This window comes from Phaseolus vulgaris, chromosome 1 (genome assembly GCF_000499845.2).
Source record: "Phaseolus vulgaris cultivar G19833 chromosome 1, P. vulgaris v2.0, whole genome shotgun sequence".
Lineage (NCBI taxonomy): Eukaryota > Viridiplantae > Streptophyta > Magnoliopsida > Fabales > Fabaceae > Phaseolus > Phaseolus vulgaris.
In genome coordinates this window covers 46,130,358-46,155,526 of record NC_023759.2, presented here as the reverse complement: position 1 = coordinate 46,155,526, position 25,169 = coordinate 46,130,358, and the positions used below count along the sequence as shown (strand labels likewise).

The 25,169-nt window shown below is 32.7% G+C and overlaps 2 protein-coding genes across 4 annotated transcripts; one reads left to right on the top strand and one right to left on the bottom strand.

Annotated features, from left to right (window-relative positions):
* Positions 1-957: 957 nt before the first annotated feature.
* Positions 958-4,373, top strand: LOC137814702 (rRNA-processing protein FYV7). The gene is made up of 3 exons (XM_068617574.1): positions 958-1,230; positions 3,464-3,573; positions 3,737-4,373. Exons 1-3 carry the CDS (start codon positions 1,083-1,085, stop codon positions 4,040-4,042), a joined length of 564 nt encoding a protein of 187 aa, XP_068473675.1. The 5' UTR covers positions 958-1,082; the 3' UTR covers positions 4,043-4,373.
* Positions 4,374-9,308: 4,935 nt separating this feature from the next.
* LOC137814698 (protein TRANSPORT INHIBITOR RESPONSE 1-like) lies at positions 9,309-15,377 on the bottom strand. Of its 3 annotated transcripts, XR_011081672.1 has the most exons (5): positions 13,982-14,944; positions 12,211-12,703; positions 11,247-12,106; positions 10,593-10,717; positions 9,309-10,248 (listed from the first exon to the last, which is right to left on the bottom strand). XR_011081672.1 is itself a non-coding variant. In XM_068617569.1 (4 exons), exons 1-3 carry the CDS (start codon positions 14,449-14,451, stop codon positions 11,294-11,296), a joined length of 1,776 nt encoding a protein of 591 aa, XP_068473670.1. In that variant the 5' UTR covers positions 14,452-14,944; the 3' UTR covers positions 9,309-10,248; positions 11,247-11,293. The 3 variants fall into 3 exon arrangements, 2 of the variants coding, with proteins under 2 accessions (XP_068473670.1, XP_068473669.1); XM_068617569.1 differs by lacking the exon at positions 10,593-10,717; XM_068617568.1 differs by lacking the exons at positions 9,309-10,248; positions 10,593-10,717 and adding an exon at positions 10,896-11,163 and having other exon boundaries at positions 13,982-15,377.
* Between the last annotated feature and the right edge of the window lie 9,792 nt (positions 15,378-25,169).

The window sequence follows — 25,169 nt, the reverse complement described above, 5'->3', positions numbered from 1 at the left end:
AATGATATAAAAAAATATCAAAATAATAATATATTAAGAGATGTGAACTGTGAATCTATCAATATCCTATAATATAATATAAATACTTGAATTTCTCTTTTAATGTGATGTTTCCCCACACATTTGCTCTCCCAGATTTTTATTTGTTTTCCATCACCAACTATTTTCTGTCCTTCTGTACCACATAAAACATTATCAATTTGTACTATATTTTATTTTATTCACCAGAATACTATACTTTTTAAAATTATAAAAATATAAAATTAATTAATAAAATATCTGTTGCATATAAGTTGACAGTGAAATTAAGAAGAACGGGCATAAGAATTAAGAGTAACATCTCCTTCCATATAAGAAAAGGAGAAACTAAGACTTTTTTTTACACAACGACCTTATAAATATGAATATTAATTTTATTTATATTTATTTTCATTTAAATATATTATTTTATTATTAAAAAGTGATATAGAAGTTTTAAAATTAAGGGGCTTCAAACTATTATTTTATTTTATTTTTTCAGTAACAAACATGACTTTGGGACAATTAGTTCATGTACCCGATGAATTGTGATACTTAAGTGAAGTGATAAAAATACTCTTAAATAAGGGAAACGTAGATTTTTTTTTTTTTTTCAGAATATATTTTTGGATTTGATTTTTTTTTTTAATTTCAGATTTTATTTTCTAAAATATGTTTGGAGAATTTATTTTCTGTAATACATTCTTTGTATTCTGGAACTATTTTTCTGGAATAAGATTTTAATTTTCCAATTATATTTTGATTTTTTTTAAAATATAAAAATATATTTCAGATTTAATTTTCATAATATATTTTCTTGTATTCCAGATTTTTAGAATGAAGGTAATTTTGGAAATTTAAAATTGCGGCAGAAAGAAATAGCCTCAGTTTGGACCTTTAGCTCCTTATCATTTTATTGGGTCCAGTCGATCTTATTTGGGCCGGAGGGAAAGCCCACAAAGAAAGCTTCTTCTCCGCGAGGCTGTATCTGCAAATTTCTAGGGTTTGCTATTTATTCATCGTTGTTCCCCCAATCTGTTCTGAAGAACATCCACCTTCCAACAATGAAGAAGAATGAGGAACGCAGTGATAATCGCAAGAAGAAGCACACGATGAAGAAGAACTTTTCGAGGATGGGCGGAGGTGGCCTTTCGCTCGAAGCTTTCGCCAATGCAAAGGCCAAGAACAATCACTATAACCCAGCTATCATAAGTACGCATTTTTGTCTCTTTTATTCGCTCAGCTTCTTCCTCACGCTTTCAACTCTTGTATCGTTTTATGTGTCTGCTAGAATAGCTGTAAAATTTCAGTAATAATATGCTCTTAGCTGAAGGAATTGAAAAAAGAGGAATAAAATGTTGACATCCACTCGTAGTCTCTGTTGTGTTTAAATTATTATAAAGTCCTTTTTTTTTCCCGTGGTTAGAATTGTGAGTGATTAGGTGCATTTTTTTTGCATTCCATGTGTTTTATATTATTCCTGCTTGGTGATGCTAATTGTGCGAACTTTTGAGTGATCTTTCTAAGTATTACGAGTAATAAGTTTTTCTTTGTTCTTTGCGCATATTTTACTGCCAACAGCCTTTTAAATAGTGTACAGTGGTTTATTCTCCCTTAATGTTTGGGCTAGGTTTTTTCTTCATAAAATCACTGATATTAATGGATTTGGACACATGGAAATAACAAAATACTATATTTGTTAGCAATGTTATCAACCGTGGATTGTGAAAAAAATTAAAATAAAAGCTAATAATCCGCTATACATATTTATATATGTATATAACAATTGAATTGTACGTAATAAAAATAACCATAGAAAAAAATTGGCATTATATTGATTCAATTCAATTGGCTGAATACGTGTAAAAAATGACAAGAGGCAGGACACAGGTAGCAACCACAAGAATGATAGTAGCCTCAATATTGGAAGGAATTGCAATAATGTATTTGAGACATTACACCATGTGAGAGCTATTGTGCTATCATGAAGGTTATTTAAGAGCAATGTCTGTTGGCATTTGGTGCTAATGTCACCAAATATTAGGGTTCTTTTTTTATGTTGGAAATGCTGCATAGGATTTCATGTAAAATGGAATAAAGTGGATTTGAATTGTAATTGAATAATAGTATACCGCTATTGTTTGGATACTCTTATGATGAATTGGAAAGAAGTGGTAGTTTTATTTCATATCCCTGTTCAGAGGAAAAAGATGAGTTCTACTAGTTTAAAATAGGATGGAATTTTTAATGGAATACACTCCTTTGAGGTCCAGCTTCATCCTATTTTAAACAATCTAGACTATGGAGTGTAGAATCATTTTACTTCATTCCACTCCATTCTATTACTTTTACTGTAGCTATACACAGTTGTAGTCTTTCTTTCCTTTTAAAAACGTTGTCACCCATATATCTTCCCACTCCTTTTGTCAAATTGTGCAATACCCTTATTCTTTATTTGCTGGAAGAATAACTGTTTATTGGCTGAATCAATGTGATAAATTGATTGTGGTCTGATCATAAAAATTAATCATTCAATAAACAAATCTTATGAAGAATAAATGCTAAGTGTAGTTATAACACCATTGGCACTCCATTGAAGCCCATCGCATCACAGCTTACTGTTTCTCCTTCTGCATGAACTGGTACAGCCACATTTGCTGCTATTCACTGCACTAGCAGGTGCAACATCCATTAATGTTGAGAACCCTGTTTTACCCTGAGCAAATTTGTTTTTTCAATTCACTTATTTGGGTTTTGTAATCGAAACCTTATTCTGAAACAACCACGTGCCTTGTGTTCCTGAAACTTGACCCACTGTTCTCTGGCATCATCGCCAGCCATTTCTCATGTTTTCTGTCTGGTGCCTTCCTACTGTTTCCATCCTAGGGTGAGCCACAACTACAGCAACTTTCCAACACAGCTAAACATTTCCATATTATTTGTTCCATCAGTTTTTTTGTGCTAAAAGCTCTAAGCACATAACAAGTGTGATCTTTTTTGGCACTGCCTGTGAATAATTGTGGGGAGATGGGGAAGGGTTAAAATCCAACGTGGACATAACAGTAGTTATTTAGGTAAATAGCTTTTCCCACAAGGGGATATTTGTCAGAAATCCCGTGGAGCTAGTTCAAATTGTTCTGTTAATGTAATTGAACATTTTGGTGATGATCAAACCTTAAATCCTTGTCACGTTATGTTCAGATTATGTGATTTCTTCATTTTCCAATAATAATGTGTTGTAAAATTTTCTATTATATGTGGTCTTTAAGACATGTTTCTGTCATGATAAGCTTAGTAAATAAGGCTCTTAACCTTCGCTTGAATTCTTATTATATCCTTTATCATACAGAATTATGAATTGAGGTGAGAATGAGTGTTACCATATCTAACTTCCTTTGTGAAAACCATTATACTCTTCTCACAGTTGTTCTTTCTTTGTTGTCAGAGAAGCAAAGGGAGTTCTATAAAAATGCTAAGAATGTGAATAAGTTTAAGAAGTTGTTAAAGCAACAAAATCAACAGAATGATCACACCTTGGCTCAGGGACATGATAAGGTTTGACCTCTTATTAGGTGCTTGCTTTTGAGGTTATTAACATGATTGCGAAATCACGAGCATAAGAGTGTGTACTGTGGCTTCAATTCATAAATTACTACTCTTAAGTCTGTATTTATTTTTTTGGTGCGTATATCCATTTAGTTTTCGTTTGCTGTTACAGAATGTAAATGAAACTGGCGAGTACAAGGACAAAAGTGAAAGGAGGAGGAGGAAGAACAGTGCTTTTAGTTTAGAAGAACTGTACAAAAAGCAGCATGAAGAGAAAGAGAAAGAAAGAACGGAGAGAGAGGCAGTCCTGAGGGTAAAGAAGGAAGAGAGAGAACAAGCTGAAGCTCGGAGAAAGGCTTTGCGGGAAAAAATGCTTAAGAAGACCCGAAGAGGGCAACCTGTTATGAAATACAGAATTGAGCATCTTTTGGAGACTATTCAAGCTTCAACTAAAAATGTAGCTGGCAGTAAATCGTAAGTAGGGACGAATGTTGGACAACATCCTTCTGTTATATTTTATCAGCACCGTAATGTTTTTGGTTAAAAGAGCACAATTTGGTGACCAAGCTTACTGAGGAACCACGGACTGCGTTGATTACGATTATAGATTATATTGGTCAGTAAACTGTTGTGGTCAGACTAAACCTCCAGCATTTTATCCATGTCGTGGTTATATCAAATGTTGTAATCAAAATTCATTATAGTAATTACTCTGTATAAGCAGTGATAATCCCTGTAACTAGTTAGTACATTTATGTTGACATTTTACCCAGAGTTAAATATAAATTGTAGAATGTTTATCATACAAAGTCTCTATGTTATTCACTCATACGTATGCAGTTGAGACCTTTGAATCTGCTACAATTCATGTAAATACCTTCCTGACGCAGGTAGTAGTTGTTTCTAATTCTTCTCACAGACCAAACGTAAGTGGGAGAAATCTCATCAGTAATTCCAACATCTTACTCATCAATAAAATCCGTCTAAGTTATCCACAACATGTGAGAAAAAAAAAAATTACACAGCTAAAAACACTTGAAAGTGGGTATTTCGGTGATCGAAAAGCAGCTTCTGTTTTATTCATTGCAATTATATACAGAGTATCTATTCAGCTATGAGAGGCAGAGGAGATGAATATGGGACATCTCCAGTTACCTGCTTTTAGCTGTATGAATTACACGAGATAAAGTGACAAAGGAAGCCAGAAAAAATGAAAATTGACCTAATGGATGCAAAGAATCAATGGGAAAAGTTTAGATTGAAATAGAATCTGTAGCAAGTGACAACATATTGATCAAGGCCAGCGATACACCACAACCTGCCTCTTGGGGGAGGAACAGATAATCATGAGAGTGAGAGCAATCACCAGCGCCATGAGAAGTCCCATGAAGTCTATGCATAACTCCACGCAAGCCATTATTGCTATATCTCTTGCTTGGTCTTGCGTTTAACTCTTTGCTACCTCTGCAAAAACAATCAAAGGCAAAATAAGTTCATGTATGGCCTCGCTATTCCCCTTATCTTCTTATGACTTGTCTCGATTTACAAATTAGACAATTCCAAGTCTATTTATTTAACTATGATTTATGACCTTTCTCATGGCGGGCCATTGCATGGTGGTTGGTTCAATTGTACCAACGTTGACCCAATGAAGGGGCATGCGTGATGTCTTCATCTCTCTAATTTTTTAGTACAAACTTTTATTGAAAGTGGAAAAATTAAGCATCCCATTTTCTACTTTTAATGTGGAAGTAGTTTCTGTTACATTTTTTCTTGGATCATTCATCCCTCCCATCACTTTCTTCTTTAGACACCAGACTTCCTGGACCAAAGTCTGGTGAACCCTACCTCACGTTAATTTCAATTTTCAACCAAACAACAATATTCAATATCATTCTAGAAAACATGCCCTAAAAATCAGTAAAATAATCATTTTAGAACTCCTGGTTTTCACTAATCCCCATTTCAAACTTGTCACTAAACTTGTTCACATAGAGTAACATAAATTACGAAGTCATTCACCATGAATTCAATTGTATTGTATGTACTGGGACGAGACCAAGATGATCGAGACTTGACCTTCTTGCTCGAGATGATCGAGACTCCTGCGGACGGCCTGACCGACCGACACATATAACCATTAACGCTCAAACCAAGGTCAGTGAAACTAAATTATCATTAAGAATTAGGTAATGCAACCGTAAGTGTGATCCATTTCACTAATCAGGCCCAATAAGTTAAGCCCATTAAAAAATTATATAAATGACACACATTCCAAAAAATAAAGTATGTCATTATTATTGTACACACCCGAGTACGAACACCCTCTTTACTGACTTAAGCGTCAGATTGTCTTCTGCAGATACCTCCCCCATTTGACATTCACCTGAGACTAAAAGCTGAAGGAGTAACGCGAAGACCAGAAGGATCACAGTGAAGCCCTAGCAAACTACCCGAAAGAAAGAAAAAGACGAAGTCTTCAACTGTTCTCTAGATCCCATCTCCCTGGTATAAACAATTCATCATCTTTCAAATGTGAAGTCTAAAAAGCAAGGATGTGGGATCAATCCATATTGAAACAATTAAAAATTAAAAATCAAATAATTCAAGGTCTTTGGTCTTTATTATGCTTTGGAGGCTGAAGAAGCTAGAAAAAACAAAAACTCGTTACGAAACGAAATCAGCTTTGTTACCTTGAATTGGAATAAATTGTTCCTGCAACAATATTCTAATTTCAATTAGGTACTCGAGATTCTTTTCTCAACTTTATACTAATCTCGTGTGTACTATTTTGTGGGCCTAACTTTTAATTAATAACTTAACCACCCATTTTAGACAAGTTCCGTGTTAGGTTTCAAAAAATTATGATTTAGCTACCCTATTTTCTTACAAACAAAAATAATATATAAAATTATTATATTCTCCTTACAAAACTTGGTTTTAAAATCAATCAACTAAAAATTGTACGAAGAGAATACTGATAAAGAACGAGTGAATAACTTGAATCTTAAAGAAAACTTTTCGTGATTATTTGATGAAAGTGAAACACGAAGCTTTAAAGATAACATTGGAAAGTCATAGTTTAATATCTTTATTTTATTTTCCAAGCATCATTTTTACTATTAGTGATTATTTCATGAAAGTAGTTTTTCTCGAGAAAAACGGGTTAAAAAACTACTGATGTGGTAGTAAGATGATTTCTTTGTAGAAGATTTTCTCATACGCTTAAGTCACTAAGAATATAATAATATTTGTATAAAAAAAAAGTATAAAATTAGTGTATTCAGTTAAAATATTTTGTGAGAATATTATCTATTTATTTATAAACTTTTACCTATCCGGATCATTTAAGAATGTATTAAATAGTTTTTAGAAGTCAAAATGAATTTTATAATAATATCCCGTGATCAAATTAAATGTTTAAAAATTATAAAAAATAAGTGGTCATTCATCTGGATGTATATGATTTTAAAATGTAGGCAAGTGTAAATAAAATCAAGATAATTATGTAGATACAAACTTGTTTAAGACAATTAATGAGAATTCCACTAAAAATATCGTTGGTAATAAATATGGTTTTTAAGGATTGTTAACAGAATTATTGAATTGTCTTAATTTCAACTTGGGGATAGATCCTTTATGGAATTGTATTAGTTTCAACTTGGGGATAGAAACATAAAACCTTAAAATCAGTATTTCAAAATTTGGATGACTATTTTAACTTTGTGTAACTAACCCTGTTGACATTGTTTAGTAATTTATTAACTTCAAAAATTAAAGAAACTCGTAAGAGAATTTCTGTTTATGAAGTGAACAATAATGTATACATGTTGAACTACTGTTGGTTCACATAAAAAGGTTTAGATTTGAGAATGTTTGAACAATCATTTAAAAAATAAATAAATGAAAAAAATAATAATTTTGTTATAGTATGGATATATTATAAGGTGTTAGACAGAGAGCTTTTCAATACCTCTGTGAACTTTGAAGTTGAATTTATTAAAATGGTTGACATCTTTTTCATTTGAAGTGATACATCTTAATATACTCCTATTTTCATTTTACTGTTTTTCTTTCATTTTACTTAGTTGTCAAAATATAATACTATAGACTAGTCATAGATAAACCAATTTGCCATTTTATAAAACAAAATGCTTCTCCATTTTCTCACTATCTTATTTCTACCTTAAAAGTATTTTTTTAAAGAATTTACCTTTTTTTACCTTTAATATCAAATTAGAAAAATCAAGTTAACTATTCTTTTTTTTTTATTCATTCACTTTATTAATATAAGATCATCTATAAATTTTTTACTCAAATCTATTGCCTTTCAACTCACGTTTTTTATATGCAGACAACTTACTTTCCACTCTCTTTCTTATCTTTATTATACACCAATCGAAAGTGATTAAAAATAATAATTAGAATTTTAAAATATATTCATAACAAATTTGGTGCACATAAATTTTAATACAGATATACTTATTTTATTTTAGAGATGTTAACTTTGAAGAGTTTAAATCTTATATTAATATGATCTAATCTAGTTTAAGAATAGAAACATTATTATCTATTTCAACCACAGTCAAGTAGTAATATTTTTGTTTTTAACATTTTTTATGTAACGTTAATAATACTCTATATTACTTAAAAAAATCATTGGTTAAAAGAAAAACGTATTCCCTAGTAGTATAATGTAGGCAAGTGACGAAACAGTTATTTACTCTTAAATTTTAACAACCATGAAACTAAGAGTTTAATAAAAAAATGTATTGTGAATGTAAATTTATTAACATTACTAATTGAGGCAGTCCAAATACAAGTATGAGTTTAGACGGGCTTGTGATTGGATAATCGGTGAGCGAAAAGACCCATTTAACTTCTACCATAATCTTCCGAAATTAGTTAATTGGAATTCATATTTAATGTCCTCGGATCTATCTCCACACTACTACCTTAATTTGCACAATTAGATTAGGTCAGTTAAAACTTATCATTGGGCAATTAAAATAATTATTTGATATTTAATTTTATTACAAGATTTTGCTATTAAATCTATTTAGGTCGCAATTACTGAAAGAGTAAGAACTGAACAACTTATACATTTTCAATATATTCTTTAAGTACTATACTTATATTTTATATTTTTATTAATTTGAATGTCGAAAAATCTTTTCCAGATAGTCTTCTCTTCACCTTGTGACAGATCAACACTACAAATTATTATGCATAAGAAAACCATCTGATCATCATCTCGATAATCACTTTATCGCATCTTGGCAAGAACACTACCTAGTAAAAAAAATCAGCATATGTAACATGCGCAAAATAATTCTTACAAAGACTAACAAACTTTATGATGATTTGTCATTGAATAAAAACATGAAGGATTTAGCTAATACTACATCCAATTAACTTTATGAAAAATATTCACTATAAAAAGTTACCGTGTTATTGAAAGAAAGTTGTTTTCCCTTGTTTATTATTATGACCAATGGTTAATTATATATAACTTACAATGTAACAGAATGATATATAATATATTAACGAACATGAGTTATACAAATAAAGGAATTGGTGTTCATCTTATTTTACTGTCACCCTCATCCCAAGTAGTCAACTTCATGGGCTTACCAATAATGAGTGGGTTTTTAGGCTCAAGCCCTAAACCATGAAGATTGGGTAGATTATTCAAGAATCATGTGTTGTTGAAAAAAGCAAACAGTAGCAGAGACACAATAAAATAATAAAACAACTGATATAATAATTGAGGATTTTAAAATGCTTAATACGTAACGTGAAATGAAGATCCATTTGCGAAAAAGGGATCATTGGAAGTTTGCAATGATAGAAGAGTGTTATGAGTGTGGTAAAATGAGAAAGAAGGAAATGGGTGAGTTAATAATAAGAGAATAAAAATGATGATGGTCATGAACATGAAACGTGCGGCCATCATTAAGCAATGAAACCAGGTCTCGCTGCTACTCCCACACCTTGCCTCTTTTTTTCTTTTCACTACTTTTTCTTTATTTGATTGGATAAGTTTGGTGGGGACCAAACTCTCCGTGCAACATAATCTTCTTGTCTTGCCTACTTCTCCTCCCCACCACACTTTTCTCTGTTTTCTTCTCTCTCTTTTTTTTTCTTTTAGCAGATTTTAAGTTTCTTTTTCTACAACACGACCACATTGTCTTCTACCAAATTTAATGGGTGTGTTCTTTGGAACTATGGTGTTGTGGCAGCAGTTTTGGTGGGAGAGTTTGAATGAGTGTTGTAGTGTTTATAGATTGATGGTGTGTGTGTGTTAAGAAAGAGAAGTTGAATGAAGAAAAAAGGTAGGGACACCAACCAATGTGACCGAATCTATCACGTGGCTCACCAGTCGAGGATCTCCTCCTCTCTTTCCCCCATAAACATTGAATGAAAAGCAGATGTCACCACACCTGAGGGCATTTTTACCAGCCTAGCCTTTCCTATTTCTTTTGCTTTTTCAAATGCCAGTGCCACAGAATTTGGGCCATTCACTAATTTGCCTGCCAAAGCCACCTGAAACCTGATTCCTCTCCTCCGCAAGCAAAACTTTTAAAAGCTTACTCATTCTCTCCTCTTCTCTCAGGGGGAAGAGGCCACCAAAGGATCCATTTGCAGCCTTTTCACACACTGCTTCGATTCCCATTTTGCAAGCTGTTGAAAGCAAAACATAGTCGTAATCCGGTAATGAAATGCAGCAAGTTTTTGCATCTCCACTTTTTTCGGCTAAAATGTGTAAAAAGGCGTACGGACAAAATACCTTACGATTCAGAAGCATAAAATAAAACTATATGTAAATGAAAAGCAACAAAGATAGTAAAAATATTTAAACAAAACCTGATTCTTTTATCTATGATTCTATACTTGTGATAATTTTTTGAGCAGCATTTGAATGAAACAGAAACTAAAAGTACAATGAAAAGTTATATATAGGTTTATAGGGGTTATTAATAAAGCTGTTTCAACCGTTTCTAGCTTATCTGCTTGTACAAGTTTACCTTTATTTTCTTCACATGTGTTTTTGGAACAATTCAGAGATTTCTTATGCTTAACAGGGACATTTGACCAAACACAACGAACGTAGTCCACTGAGAACCAAGGATTTAGAGATTCCATATATGATCTACGATCAAAGTTCAATGAAAACAAATTAAATACCAATCATTTTTTGGGGCTATAAAAATCCTTTTAACAATAGAACCATTTTTTTTTTGTTTCACACGAGATAATCGATAGTTCATCCTAATTTTGTTCTTCAGCTTTAGACACAAATGCATCAAAATTGTGAAGAGCTAACAACGTGGGCATTAGAATACGAATATTATAAATTGAGAAGGCTTTAAAAAGACAAATGTGTCCAACATCCTACTACGAAAGACGATTAACATACAAATAAATTGAAGCCCTAGAATATTATAGTATGATAAATAATATAACAACAGTATCGAACGCACATACAACAGTTTGAGTCTATTTATTAATCGGTAAATGAGCATCTCGTAAGCTCAGCCAGTGTAAAATGAATGGCATTCGAGCTCAAGCCTTCGGTGTACTCTCTCTTTCATGTACCTAGCTCAAACACAAGCCATAACTGCATCTATGTAAGCCAGGCAACAGTAAATTCACTAGAGAATTGCATACTGAGCGTGTACCTGTCATTGTCAATTTCCCAAATCAAAGTAGCATTAGACTCCTCGGCTCATTCCACAGCATGATCACTCAAGCCTAGTGAAGAATCATCTTCCATAGTCCACACAAAACCAGGCATGTCCAACCTTGGCCCGGCAATAGTCCTGTAAATATAAAGCTTCTCAACAGGACAATTATCCGGCCTTGAATCTGGAGGTCCTCTTTCATCAATGACTTCAACGTTGAGTCTGGGCATTTTCTGACCCAGTACCTTACATGCTCCATAACTCACTGAGCAGGAGGACATCCAAAGGGATCGCATTGTCTCCAGCTTTGCAGCATTTGCCAAAAGCGCCTTGTCACCAAAGGGGCAGTCCCTGATCTCCAGCTTCCTAAGATTATCACATCCAGACAGCACGTGATGAAGTCCCAAATCACTATCTCCAGCAAAAGCCACGGATAGCATCTCCAGCTTCTTCCCGTAAGTCCCAATATACTCGAAAACACGATCAGTAAGAAGACCAGATAGGGATAGGCGTTGCAGATCCTTGCAATGTTCTACAATAGCTCCAAAACCAGAATCAAGTGGTTCATGCGTAAGATAGTCAGGCGTTTTAGGCTCAATAATACAAAGCCGAAAACGAGTCAAATTAGGCCTGTTCAGCGCAATTGTATGCAGGGCTGCATTAGACATTTGACGACAAAAATATAGAACTGATTGGAGCCGGGGACAACCTTCAGACACGGACACAAGGCCCTTTTCCGTCAATGCAACATTTGGTTCTAAACCGAATGGGTCAGACGGAAACACCCTTAACTCCCTTAGATCCTTGCATGATGCAGCAAGGTTATAAAGACCAGCATCTTCTATGTAATCCAGAACCTGTAGCAATCACCTTAATCAGCACAAGAGTTTTAAAAGTATGACTCCGATCAGTGAATCGGAGACGTAATATAGACATGGCCAGACAAACAAATTAGACATACCCATAACCGCAACAAATTTGGGCATTGACTGATAAGCTTAATAAGATCAGGGCTCTGAATAATAGCATAACTCAAGTTTAGTGATGTTAGCCTGGAGCAGACAGGGTAGACAGCTGGAAGGTAGGATGGGAGCACGTCCCAAAAGCCAGACAAGCTCTTCAACTGCTTGCACCCCGAAAATGCAGCTTCCAGGTTTGAGAAGACCTCTGGTCGCATTTCAGTTGAGTAGACTCCAGTGCCTAACTCAACCAGCTGAGGACAACGACGAAGTAGATTGGGTAGTCTATCCAGGGGCACAGCACGATTGAGGCGCAGGGTCTGCAGGTTGGGACACCTCCCAAGCAGACGCTCTAGTGCAGATAAACTCACCTCATTGCCTAAACAAGAGATGTTAAGTGAAACTAGTGAGGTGAAGGAATCAGGAAAATGGCTTAGCCAGTGCCCACTAAGGTCATCCACTTCACTCTCCTGCAAGTCCAACTCCTTCAAATTCCTACAACGCATAAGCAGACAGAGGATTTATCAATGACAGTATCGAGACACTTCAGTTCAGAAACTAGCATGCTGTTCTAACCAAAGTGTAGTACATTGAACCACACGGTCCACACAGCCAAAATTTAATACATTGTTATTAGCAATGCCCCAATATTAGCATATCATCCTATTCATCACAGATGCGCCATACATAAAGTAAAAAAAGCTTAGAAGGGAAATAAATTTTTCTCACATGGTTCACACAAACCCCTCTAATCCGGTATCAAAAAATGTCCCTCTAATCATGCAAATTACTCAATAATAAATTATTTCATATGGCATTGTTAGTAAGAAGTTTTTTTTTATCTTGTCAACCAATTATAAGTTTTCACGTCATATTAGTAATTGATTTTGGTTATAATTAGATGCCCCTGAATCAAGAATTAAATTCTTGATAGTAGCAGAAAAAAAAAATAGAGGATACAAGTGGAATCAATGCGCGGGGAAAATTAATGCTCAAAAGTTTAATAGTGTAAAGAACCCAACACTGCGTAATCCCGTGGCTGGTGAGTGAAATTATCAACAGGGCTTACTATTATTATTATCATTATATTATTATTATTATTTATAATTAACAATAATAATAATAATGATAATAATAACAACAACAACCAAGCATCTAATCTAAAAGTATACTATAATAGTTATTTAAACCAAGACGTAACTAAAGGTAAACCCCAAAATCACATCACGGGTCAAATTACTAGACATCCAAATCAATGATAATAACGGAGCCAAAATTTCAAACATTTTTTACAAATAGTCCCAGAACATAAACGTTATAATGCTTGAAAAGGAAGGAGAGCAGATCTAACAAACACCTGAAAAAACGAATAAAAATAGCGACACGTCCGTCGAATTCACCACGATGTCCGCTCCAAAAACACATTAACAGAAAACTAAAACACCCAATAAACAAAATTTCTATTCGAATTTCAGCTCTTAAAGCCCTAACTCCAAGATGAAGTTGAAATCCAACATATATAACGTTTCATTTTAAATGAGCCAAATCTGACCATTAAAACGACAAGACAGCTGTCGTTCACATTAACCATAAGGCAAAACGATTCTCACTATCGAAGATCCAAACCACAAGTTTTTCCGGCGACAAGAGAACACGTTAGTTACATCGATAACTACCTACTGGCTGCTGTCACTACCAATAATAATCCACAAACTCAAGCAATGTACCATTTCACTCGGCTACAAAGCAAATGAGAGAAGGAAATAAAGAAACCTGCAGTTGGCAGCAATGGCGGCCAGTCCGTCAGTGGTGAAACCCTCGCAAGAAGTGAGAACCAGCACCTTGAAGTTTTTGAAGGACTTGGCGATGAGTTCCAAGCTCTCGTCAGTGATGACCATCCTCTTGAGTCTGATCTCTTCGAGGCAGGGGAAGGCGCATGCCATGGCGGCGATCCAGGGACAGACGTAACCGCCCCAACCCTCGGGGACCAAATTGAAGTCCGCGAAGTGCGGCTTCCCCTTGAGCGAAATGGATCTCAGTTCCGGGAACCGCTTGATCACCATCACTGGGCTCACCGCGTAGCAGTTACCCACAAAAACCTTCCTCCTGCAACACCGCTCGATCTCGTACCACGACTTGCACACCAGTGAGATCGCGTTCCGGTCCCTCTCGCTCAGAATGAAGGAGAACACGTGCTCCAGCACCTCCTCCGGAAACGAGAACGTGTAGGCCATTCTCTGCATAGGGAAAAACTAACAATAGCCAGCCAAACGGAGTCGTTCCCACGATGAGAAAGTAACAGAAACGGTGAAGCGCTCACACTGTTAGATCTGAGACGCCATTAACAATAAGCGAGAGTAGTATGTGTAATGTGATGTGAGTGAGAGAGACGGAGAGAGAGAAAGAGAGAGAGGATAAGGAGTTTATGTTTACGCTGTGTGTGTGTATGTGTGTGCCGGGTAAGGTTAGAAATTAACCATGGTTAAATAGGTGGTGGTGAACTGGTTACAGGTGAGGGATGGTTTTTCGTTTTCTTTTTTGTGTGGGCAACTGTGAAGGGACACGTGGTGAGAGAGGTGAATGGGAACCGTTGGATGGGGAGTGCGAGGATGTGATGATAATATCTTATCCGTTGAGAAGGATGGAAGAGGAGCCGCAGAAAACGGGTGTACGTGAAAGGCGTGGACCAAATGGTGACGATATTTTGTTAGATGTCGTTATTTTCTCGCGAGTCGTGGGGATGGGAAGACCGACAGGGTTTTATAGCGGAGGGAGGGGTTTGATAAAGTGTTATGATGTGTAGGGAAGTGGGTGTGGAAGGGAATCTCATGATTCGCGTTGCACGGCTGGATCTGAAGGGATGGGGAGATATGGCGGGGACCACCGTTGATGGATGCACGGATATTATATTTGGAGTTGAGTCCCAAAGAAAAAAAAAAAGGGTTGCATTGTATAATTTATTGAAGGAATGAATGATATGAAGTGGAGTCTGGAAATCATGACATCATGGCCGTCCAATCATATGTGACTGTTTCATTCTATGATTCTAACAGTCAGATATTTGTTTCCGGTTTCTCACACATTTCGTATCAAACTTATTTTTTCTCACTCAATCTCTCCCCCCTCAAAAGAAACCTAGGTCCACTTTATTAATGCCACCATACACACTAATCTAATGATCTATGCCATTGTTTACCATATGCTTATGGTACCAGTACGAATCAGCCTGCATTAATGACCTTTATCGTGCAAATGTCAAAATACACAACCATCAATTCACCTATTATTATCGTTAACCTATCAAATTAACTTTAACTTTATCTCATTTCCTACACTAATTATTATATTATGCTTCCCTTTTCATACAATAATCAATTCTATTTTTTTAACCATCCACGACACCTAATCTAGCTGAGATTTAATTTCGGAATCAACCAACTTCAAAATGCACTTATGTCAACTTCAGACGCTATTTGCTTGTTTGCGAGCGAGTGACAATTTTTTAATATTAAAGCTCAAAACAAACTATAATATTTACTTCTAAAATACTAATGAAATATAATAGATGTATTAATGAAAAGTAGTTTTGGTTGCTAGGTGAGTATGTTGGTAGTTGAATTGAAAAAGAAAAGGTGGAAAAAGTATTGGAGTAGACCAAACCAAAACCCTTGAATAGCATATAAATGTGTTGAGTTACGGCATTGATTAGCTTAGCAATTATCCTTTCCCCCTTTTTGGTAGATGCTGATCATAGATGTTTGGTTAGTTAAATCACATTATCATCATCTTGAGTTGAAGCGAATAAGTAATTCTCTAAAAAGTGTCGGCAATAGCCAATGAGAAACCAAGTAGATGAACAAGTTTATCAAGGCAAGAATTGATTGCCTTTTCATCCTTGGTACATATTCAGTCAAATTTTATTCTAGATGGCAAGAACTTCATCGTGTGCAAGCTACCTCCAAACCCCCAAATCACACAATTCAATGCACCAACCGCTTCCTTTTACGTATCAAATTCCTCTGCTTTCCCAAATAAATTAAACATTAAACTACACTTTAATTGTTTGATTAATCATATAAATATGCCATTTATGTTTTTAATTAAAGGCTTAGGCTAACCACTCCGGTAATTAACCGGAAAACGGTATAGAAGAAGTAGAAGAAGAAAAACAAGAGGGGCAGAGAGGAATCCATTGGCTCTGGTGAGGAATCGATTAAAGTACAAACAAGCTGCACGTTGCATCTCAATCAAAGTTCCCTTCTTCTCCCTCATCAGAAGCTTTTTTAACAGTGTACGGTCTGCGTAGTGTATTGTGTATTGTAGTTTAGTTACACGTATGCCAACAAAACCTAAACCCTCGCTGCCCTCATTTTTTTTTCTTTCTTTCTTCGAATAATCACAAAAAGAAAATCCGTTATTGGTTTTCTTCACTGGTAATTCTGTAGCATACACACATGAGACATGAGCACTACACTACCCCAATTATTGGTGAGGGTTCACGAGATTACTGAAATAGCCTTGGATGCTGTGGTTTTGGTGGCGTGGGAAAAGGGTATTATGGGGAGGAGATGACAACGACATGATAGTATGGGGTTTCGCTCGCTGGGCATGGACTCCATTGAGCTGTCCCTTTTGTGTCCAAAAGCTGAGACTAGACAGTAAAATGAGAGAAAGAGAGCCTCAGACCGGTAGACTCAACGGTTCAGATATCATCTTGAATCGACCATTCTTTGTCTCTATTCGCGCTCTTTTCCAAACACAACAAATTAAAAACAAACACTAATGCCTTCATTAATCTCTTTCCTTTTGTGTTTAACTCCAATAATTTCTAGTATTAAAACGGTAAAGCGAGAGCTGAGTTGTCTTGCATTATTTTAATCAGCTTATAATTAATGAGTTTAATATTAAGCCCACGCACGGTTCTCCGGGATTCTCTCTCTCCCTCACCTTAACTATTATTAGCATAATATAATATGCTTCCTAAGTACTGCTTGTTAAGGTACCCTCCAATTGGATTGATTTCAGACAAAGGAGTAAAAAATTGTGTTGTGGAATGGGTGAGGTTCAGCGTTTTATGTCAACGATGAAAAGTTTTGAAGTAATAATATATTTGAAAAAAAGAGCAGAGAGAAATATTTAGATTAGTAGGTACACGTGAAGTGGCACATCCAATGTCGAGGATGGGAAAGAGGAAAAATAAATGAAGGTTGGATCCATGGGAATAGAGCGGAAAGCATGGCGGAACACATGCCGGTGAAATCATAGATGGCAAAGTTTCATTCAGGAGGCGCAACAGAGAACACAACACACTCTCCTTAACAGAATCATCCTTAATAAATTGTTTTATAAATCAAAATGTGTGTTGTTTTGCTTATTTTGAAATGAATGATGATGGGATTAAGTGTGCCTTGTTTAACGGGTGGTGGTAAAGTTAATGTGACAGAAAAATGGATTGTCTCTCTGGCCTAACTCCGTGCCCTAGGTCTGCACCAATTGTCCAATAAGCTTCAATAAACCATGACCATTGTTAATGAACTGTCAAAGATCAATCATCATCGTCTTAATGACCATACGTATCATCAAACTCATTTTTCCCAAAAACAATAGTAACAAACTTACTTTCAAATTATCGGTTCAGAGACTTCCACTCAAAACTTTCTTTCAATTTCCACAAATGCCATCCAACACTTCCCCAAAAGTATATTAAGCTTCTTCTTACTTTCATCATCAATTTTTTATTTAAGTCAACCATAACAGTTATTTTTCCCATCTTTAACTAATCTTTTTCAAGAATAGACATTCTCATTCAAATTTTTTACACATATATTATATTATTATATTAGTTAAACACTACCAGAAAATCATTAAATATTTCTAAATTAGTTTTTATTACTGTTAAATAATTTTTAAATTGGTATTAATTAACAACCAAATTTTTTTCTGCTACCAAATTTAGAATATAAATAATTAATAGTTAAAACACATTGATTGGTAATTGGTAGAAAAAACCTTGGTTGCTAATTAGATATTAATTTAAAAACTATTTAAACTAATTTAGAAACCAATTTTGTTTAGTTTCTAAAATGTTTATTATTGTAACTAATTTTTTTTATCTAAAAATTAGTTTTACTTTAGTATCTAAAAATTAGTTTCTATTTTTGTCTCTAAAATTGATGATTTTTTTTTTAGTGAAAACACAATAATATACTCTTTTTTTTTTTTAATCTTGAAACGTCAAATTAGTTCCTGGAAAGTTATTTTAAATTAATTAGTTATTTTAAGTTCAGGTTTATTTTGTAACAAACAAAACTGCTAAAAATTTAGTATATATATTTTCAATAAAAACCGTTCTTTGGTTCAAATTTAGTATGAGTGACTCAAGCAATGACATCGAGTCCGTCGGTTTAAACTTTTTTCATCAAATAACCAATTTTCTTTGAAAAAAATAATTTTTTTTATGTGCTTGTTACCACCTTTCAAAGTAGAAAAAATAAACATTGATTGTAATTCAAAGCTATTTGAAACAGGTTCTCGTAACAACAATTACTTTTTCTTAATAGATAAAAGAAATTGTAAACAAAGATGGATAATTTTTTTGATCTTCATAGAATAATAAATAAGTTGTTTTAAATTGTAATTATTATTTTTAATGTTAAAATAAATGACATTTAATAAACAAATCTTAGTTGGAATAAATAATGATAAATTTAAAATATCATTATATGTTTCTCATTGTTTAAAAAAATGTCAAAATAGTTAAAGATAAATTATAGATTATCATTTTTATATAATTTTGGATACTCCTACATTAATCTTAACATACTAATTAATAGGAATTTTATCTAACCAGTAAAGAATCAATAACCGATTGAAAATGTTCATTGTCGATCAAAATCATATTTTTTATTTTGTTTTCTTATCAATCAAACACATTGATGTAGTTTTCAGTTTAAGAACCTAAATATTAACCATTTATATAGTTGAATTAATTGATATATATATATATATATATATATATATATGAATATAAGTTTTTAGATTATTTTACAGTTTGATAGTATTTGAAATTAAATTATAGCTATATTTATCGAAACATAATAATAAACCTGTATTATAATACTTAACGTAATTTATTTATAAATATGAGTTAGAGTTAAAATGATTAATATAACAATATTTATTTATAAATACGAGTGAAAATTGAAATGATGAATATAACAATATTTATAGGAAAATGTTTTATTTGAAATCTTTTATTATAAAATATTTAACATCTTTTATTATAAACTATTCCAAAAAAAATATTGACAAATTTACAATAACAAAAATTAAAAAAATCGACCTCATCTACCCGCAAAACATTTCTTTGATTTTATTTAGATTTACATTAAATTAAAATCAAATCACACTTATGTTCATATTAATTTTTTTATAAAAGATCCAAACGTTAAAAAAGTTAAGTAAACGTGATATAAGTTTGACCACAACTTAAAATGCCTAGTAAATTTTCCTTTCATTTTAGTTTTTAACAGTGTTTTAATTAAAAAAAAAAACACACGAGAAAGAAAATTTGACTATATTTCATGCATTACAAATATAACTCTGTGATTTTAGTGACTAAAAAATCTAACATTTTGTGAATGTTCCCTTCTAGTCTTGACTTTTGTTAGACTACTATGACGAAGTTATAATAAAGTGACATTTCATCATGCCACATCAAATTAGGTTTGATTTTCAATTACATGAAAATTATTAAAGATAAATTTAACAAAGATGTGTCTAGCTTCATTATATATAGTAATAGAGACTAGTTGGAATAATATTCTCCAACAAAGACCTATTCTACAATGTTATTGGTTGTGCATAGGAGTAGGAGTGAAACACTTGTTTATTATAAATTCTTGCATACAAGATCAACCTTAAAAAAAAGTGTTGATTTTGTTTTTTAAAAGAAAATAAGATATAAGCTTACAAAATTAAATTAATTTTATCATCAATTGGATATAGGATCTTCAACATATTTGCCAATTCATTTCATGTATGGGACTGAGTGAAAAAAAATGATATATAAATAGTGAATGAAAATATTTAATAAACAATCAATTATAAACATCAATTAAATATCTAAAAAAATCATGTAATTTATGGGGGTTAATCTGCTATAATTTTTTTTTACTATGATAGATACATGAAAATACATTGCCATTCTTAAACATACATGGCTATAACAAATTTGTATTATAAATTTAACTATAACATTATATAATTTATTTATAAATATAAAAGAAAATAACATAATAACAGTAATGAAGAATTAATAATATATATATCTGTTAATAATTTAAAAAAAAGTATTTTACAATTTTTTGTTAAATTATTAAATATTTTCTTACAGAATTATAAAAAATATTTAAGAAGTTAATAATAAAAAAAATCATAAAAACTCGAATTACAAAACATTATTTTTTATTATATTAAATTCAAACCGAATGAAATCCAACCATATTTAAATTTAATAAAAGAAAAACTGAACCATAACACTCCTATACTTGTAGTAATGAACGTATTTTTAATGTGAGTTTGAAAAGGTGTGGACTAGATATGGGAGGAAAAATTGTGGTGTCGAAAAAGAAAGCAAGAAAAATCATTGGTATGGTGGTTCATTATCCATAACTTTTAAGAAAGTTGTAATCCTTTTGCATCACAAAACACTATCGTTAATTGGGAAGATTAATACGTATTTTTTTAATTTATATTTGTTGTCTTGTTTTAGACAAATTTATCTATACTGATCTTAAGATAAGAGTTGTTTAGGTAATAAAAAGAAATGGGGGTGGGGATTGAATATTTAAGAAGTTTTGGACGACCATAATTTGGTGCTCAAATGAAAGTGAAGCAATCATGGAGATTAGGTGCACGTGATTGAAAGCTATGTTATTTAATTATGTACATGTCAATTAGCTTTTTCATTAGTGGCAGAGTCTCTATCTTATCATTACTAAATGTCTTTTCCCCTTTCAATCTAATACCCACTTTAATATATAGGTTAAGTTCTTTTATTCATTTATCTATTTTTTAGTTTTTTTTTTCAAAAATGTGTACATGTAGTGCTTTCATTTCATTTAAATTGACATCGATGAAATAAGATTAAGGAACAACGTTAACTTTTATTTTAAATTACATGATTGAATAAAATATTTCACAAAATTAGAGAGAACAAATTCGATAATATTGGGAAAAATCATTATTATGTAATCATTAAATAACTGTTTTTTTCATTTATTTTAAGTTTGGATATAGATTAAATTAAATTAAATCAAATAACTTTGTTTATGTTAGAAAGAGACTAATTTATGTTTTAACATGTTATAAATTTCACTGAAATATTTTAAAAAAACAAATAACATATTCAGACTTTATTTATTGAATATAGATTTTAAACAAAGTACAACCACAATAAATGTTACTAACACTATTATGTATAGGTGTTAGAGATTTAAGTTCTTTCCAAAGAATTTTCATTAGTATAAACTTGAGTTACATTTCTTTCTTTCTATTTAATCAAATCAACCTTTTGAAGCAAATTTAAAACTCTACACTATGAAAAACCAACTACTTCTTCTTCTTTATTTACAACACAAAAACTGTTTATAGGTCTTGAAAATCTCAAAATAACATAAACAAAAAGAAACGACTATAACATAATATCATTTATTATACACTAATCGATCCTTGTTTAATATATGTTAGACGATTATCATTTAGCATGAATTAGACACTCTTTTACTCTCGTTTACTATAAATTAGACGATTCTTATTTAATATATGTTAGATAGTATTCGTCTAATATATTATTAAACGGTATCCTCTAGTGTGTTAGACAATCTTCATCTTCTACTATATATTACATGGTGATTGTTTAACAAATGTTATACTATCCTTGTTTAGCAACAAGTTTTAAATTGGTTCAATTAATTTTTACTAAATTTGAGAGTTATGAGATTTGTAAATACGATAAATTTGATTTCTAATTCAAGATAATGATCCAATTCAACTTTTACACCAATAATTACAATTGAGAACGAAACATGAAAACAAAATCTTTAAAAAGAGTATTTAACAAAAGAAATTACTAAATAAGTAAAATAAACGTTCTATTTAATTCTCTATTTTTCAAAAAATTATTCAACGTAATTCGTCAGTTTAATAAAAAAAGATAATGTTTTACTTTAAAAAAAAATTAATAAGATAGAAAAATTACGAAAATCAGGAATTTAAAACTTAATGTTTTTCATTAAGAAACTCGTAAATGGAGGTGTGGGAGAGGGTTATTCGATGAAAGTCAGGAACCATTACTGCTAACAATTGTTGACCACCAAGCATATTCTAGAGTTAAAGTAAATTAAAATGCGTTAATGCACGAGTTAAAGTATCAATTTAACACACACAAAAAAACTGTTTGAAATTTTTTAAAATTTAAATTAGTTGGTACTGATTGTTCTTTGTTTGTGTTCATTGAACCCACTTCTAATGGGGTGTGAACGTAGAAGCTTATTCTGTAAAGTGAGTTTTATAGGCAAGTCAAAAGTGGAGAACATCTTATACATACATACCTAACCCAAAACATGCTCACTCCACCTCAAACTTAGTAAAAAGGAATAAAATAACCTCGCGAATAATTGGTGTGTGCAGTGAATAGAAACCGACGGTGATAAAAGATCGAAGGCTATATACTAGAGTTGGAACAATGTACATGTACATGCACAACTTCAATCACACGTTGAAATTGTGCTTCCTTTTTGCCTCAGGATCGATTACGTGATTTCCTCTTAAGTGCTAGATACTCTGACAAGAACCCAATTTGTTTTGCATCCAAATCAAGTTTATCTCAGTCGTTAGACAAACAAACCTATGATTTTCAGAATTGGTGTTTTTTTTTTCTCTAAGATATCATAGCACCATGCTTCCACTGTTCCCATGTTCTGTCGATGGTCTTTTTCCAAAAGGCGAAAATCTTATTCCAAGTTAGTCCACTACATGACAAATTTAAATCTGGCACGTTTAAGACACCCCCTAGTCAACAATTTTGCACATTCTTTGACAATTTGGACGATCTACTACACCAAACTCTGTTCACTTTTACCTGCTTTGTTACCTTACTTCACCACAACACCATTTTAAAGCAATATTGTTGCAGAACTGAAAGATGTAGTGAGAAATGGTGTTGAATATTCCTAGTGTATGTGGTACATAAAGTGGTTAATGGGCGACATCATTGATGAAAACTGTATGTGTTGGGACCACACATAAAATTTAAGCAACTCTCAAATCTCCCCTCTCCTCATCACAACCCATCCCCCCCACACAAAAATTCAAAATGCTGGAAATAATGAAAACAAAACATGAAAGGGAAACATGTTAGAAATTTAACTTTTTATCTTCGAGTTATCAACTTCGGTTGTGGATTTTCTGCGGCATTTATCGTGGTCTTGTGAAGCTTTTATGTTCATTGAAGGCCACTGTGGTCCATAAGGTCCAACACTGAGTGGATTGAATGTGCATGGTACTTTATTTTTTTAGTTATTTTTTAAAAACTTAACTCGTGTATTGCTTCACATGAAACCCTTGAGTGTTTATGTAGGCTAAGGTTTGTGAGAAGATTTTGATATTATGTGTATAAATATCTGTGGTGAATGCAGTGTCACACTTGCGAATCTTGTTAAATTGGTAAGTTGGTATTAGTTAATATAGGGTTTTGATAGTTGGTTGGAGTACTAAATTAGAGATGATTCATGAACGAAGCTACTTTAGGACATTTTATGGACCACTGGTAAAGAGGACCACTGATCCAAGGACTACACTGTCAACCTCTATTAACCTTTGTCTGTTGGGGACCAATTTTGGCGACATTGACTTGTTTGTAAGGCCAACTTTTTCCAGAATCACATTGCCAAATCTGTTTCTATCTGACTCGGATTCAATGACCTAGCTAGGTCATGATTTTGTTCTTAATATAGCTTGCTTTAACTAGAACAACCAAAATAATCCTTCACAGATTTGCTTCAACTTGAGTTTTTGTTTTATTTTTGGGTTCATTCAAAGTACAACAACTACTAGATATTGAGTGGGAAACCCCAAGTGTCACCATAAATCTTTGTTGGTATGATGGATGGGATATGTTTTCTTTGGACATCAAGAACTTTCACTTTCCTTTCCTCAACTCTCATGGATCTTCTTTTTTAATTCAAGTGGGACATTCATTGCCAAGTCCAGGAACACCTAATTACCATTTTTTATTTTTTATTTATTTATTTCCTCCTTACACATCCTTTTCACTACCCAATCCATCAATCTCTCTCTCTCTCTTGAATGAATGAATGAATTGGTGAGAGTGACAAAGCATGTCATTGGAGTCTACTTCTGGAAAAATCGGAAACCACATTGTCTAAATGTAACTATCCGTTGCTAATATCATTGGAATTTTTCATGAACCATAAAATCACCAGGTAAAATAAGTACAATGATATTTTGAAGTAACAAAAAGTATATGTAGTGATCAATTCTACAAATATATGTATAATATGATGGTTTTACCACTTATTTATATATTGAATAATAAAACTTGATAATTAAACTCATTGCCCAGTTTAGGGACTGATTTTTTATAACAAGAAAAGTTACTAAATGCAGAGATGACGGTTTCTTCATGCACCTCCATAGGTTCTGCTGGTACTCCCATACACAATGTGAAAATACCTTTTTAATCTTCTTGTGCCACCCCCATAGAGTAACTTCCGAATTATGTAATCCAAACTCGCATTTGAAAAAAAAGACTTTCCGATTATGTAATCCAAAAGCTAAAAAAGACTTCCGGATTATATAATCCAGAAACTAATCATGCATCTAAAAAAAGGCTTCCGGATTATGTAATCCAGAAGTTAATTACGAATTTAAAAAAAGA

Bases quoted from the DNA above. Each gene is read 5' to 3' on its own strand.
- LOC137814702 (XM_068617574.1), top strand. From the start codon at position 1,083: ATGAAGAAGAATGAGGAACGCAGTGATAATCGCAAGAAGAAGCACACG. The intron at 1,231-3,463 runs GTACGCATTTTT...CTTTGTTGTCAG, and splicing joins CTATAACCCAGCTATCATAA to AGAAGCAAAGGGAGTTCTAT. The intron at 3,574-3,736 runs GTTTGACCTCTT...TTGCTGTTACAG, and splicing joins TGGCTCAGGGACATGATAAG to AATGTAAATGAAACTGGCGA.
- LOC137814698 (XM_068617568.1), bottom strand. From the start codon at position 14,451: ATGCAGAGAATGGCCTACACGTTCTCGTTTCCGGAGGAGGTGCTGGAG. The intron at 12,704-13,981 runs GTTTCTTTATTT...TATGCGTTGTAG, and splicing joins GCCATTGCTGCCAACTGCAG to GAATTTGAAGGAGTTGGACT. The intron at 12,107-12,210 runs GTATGTCTAATT...TGATTGCTACAG, and splicing joins CAAATTTGTTGCGGTTATGG to GTTCTGGATTACATAGAAGA.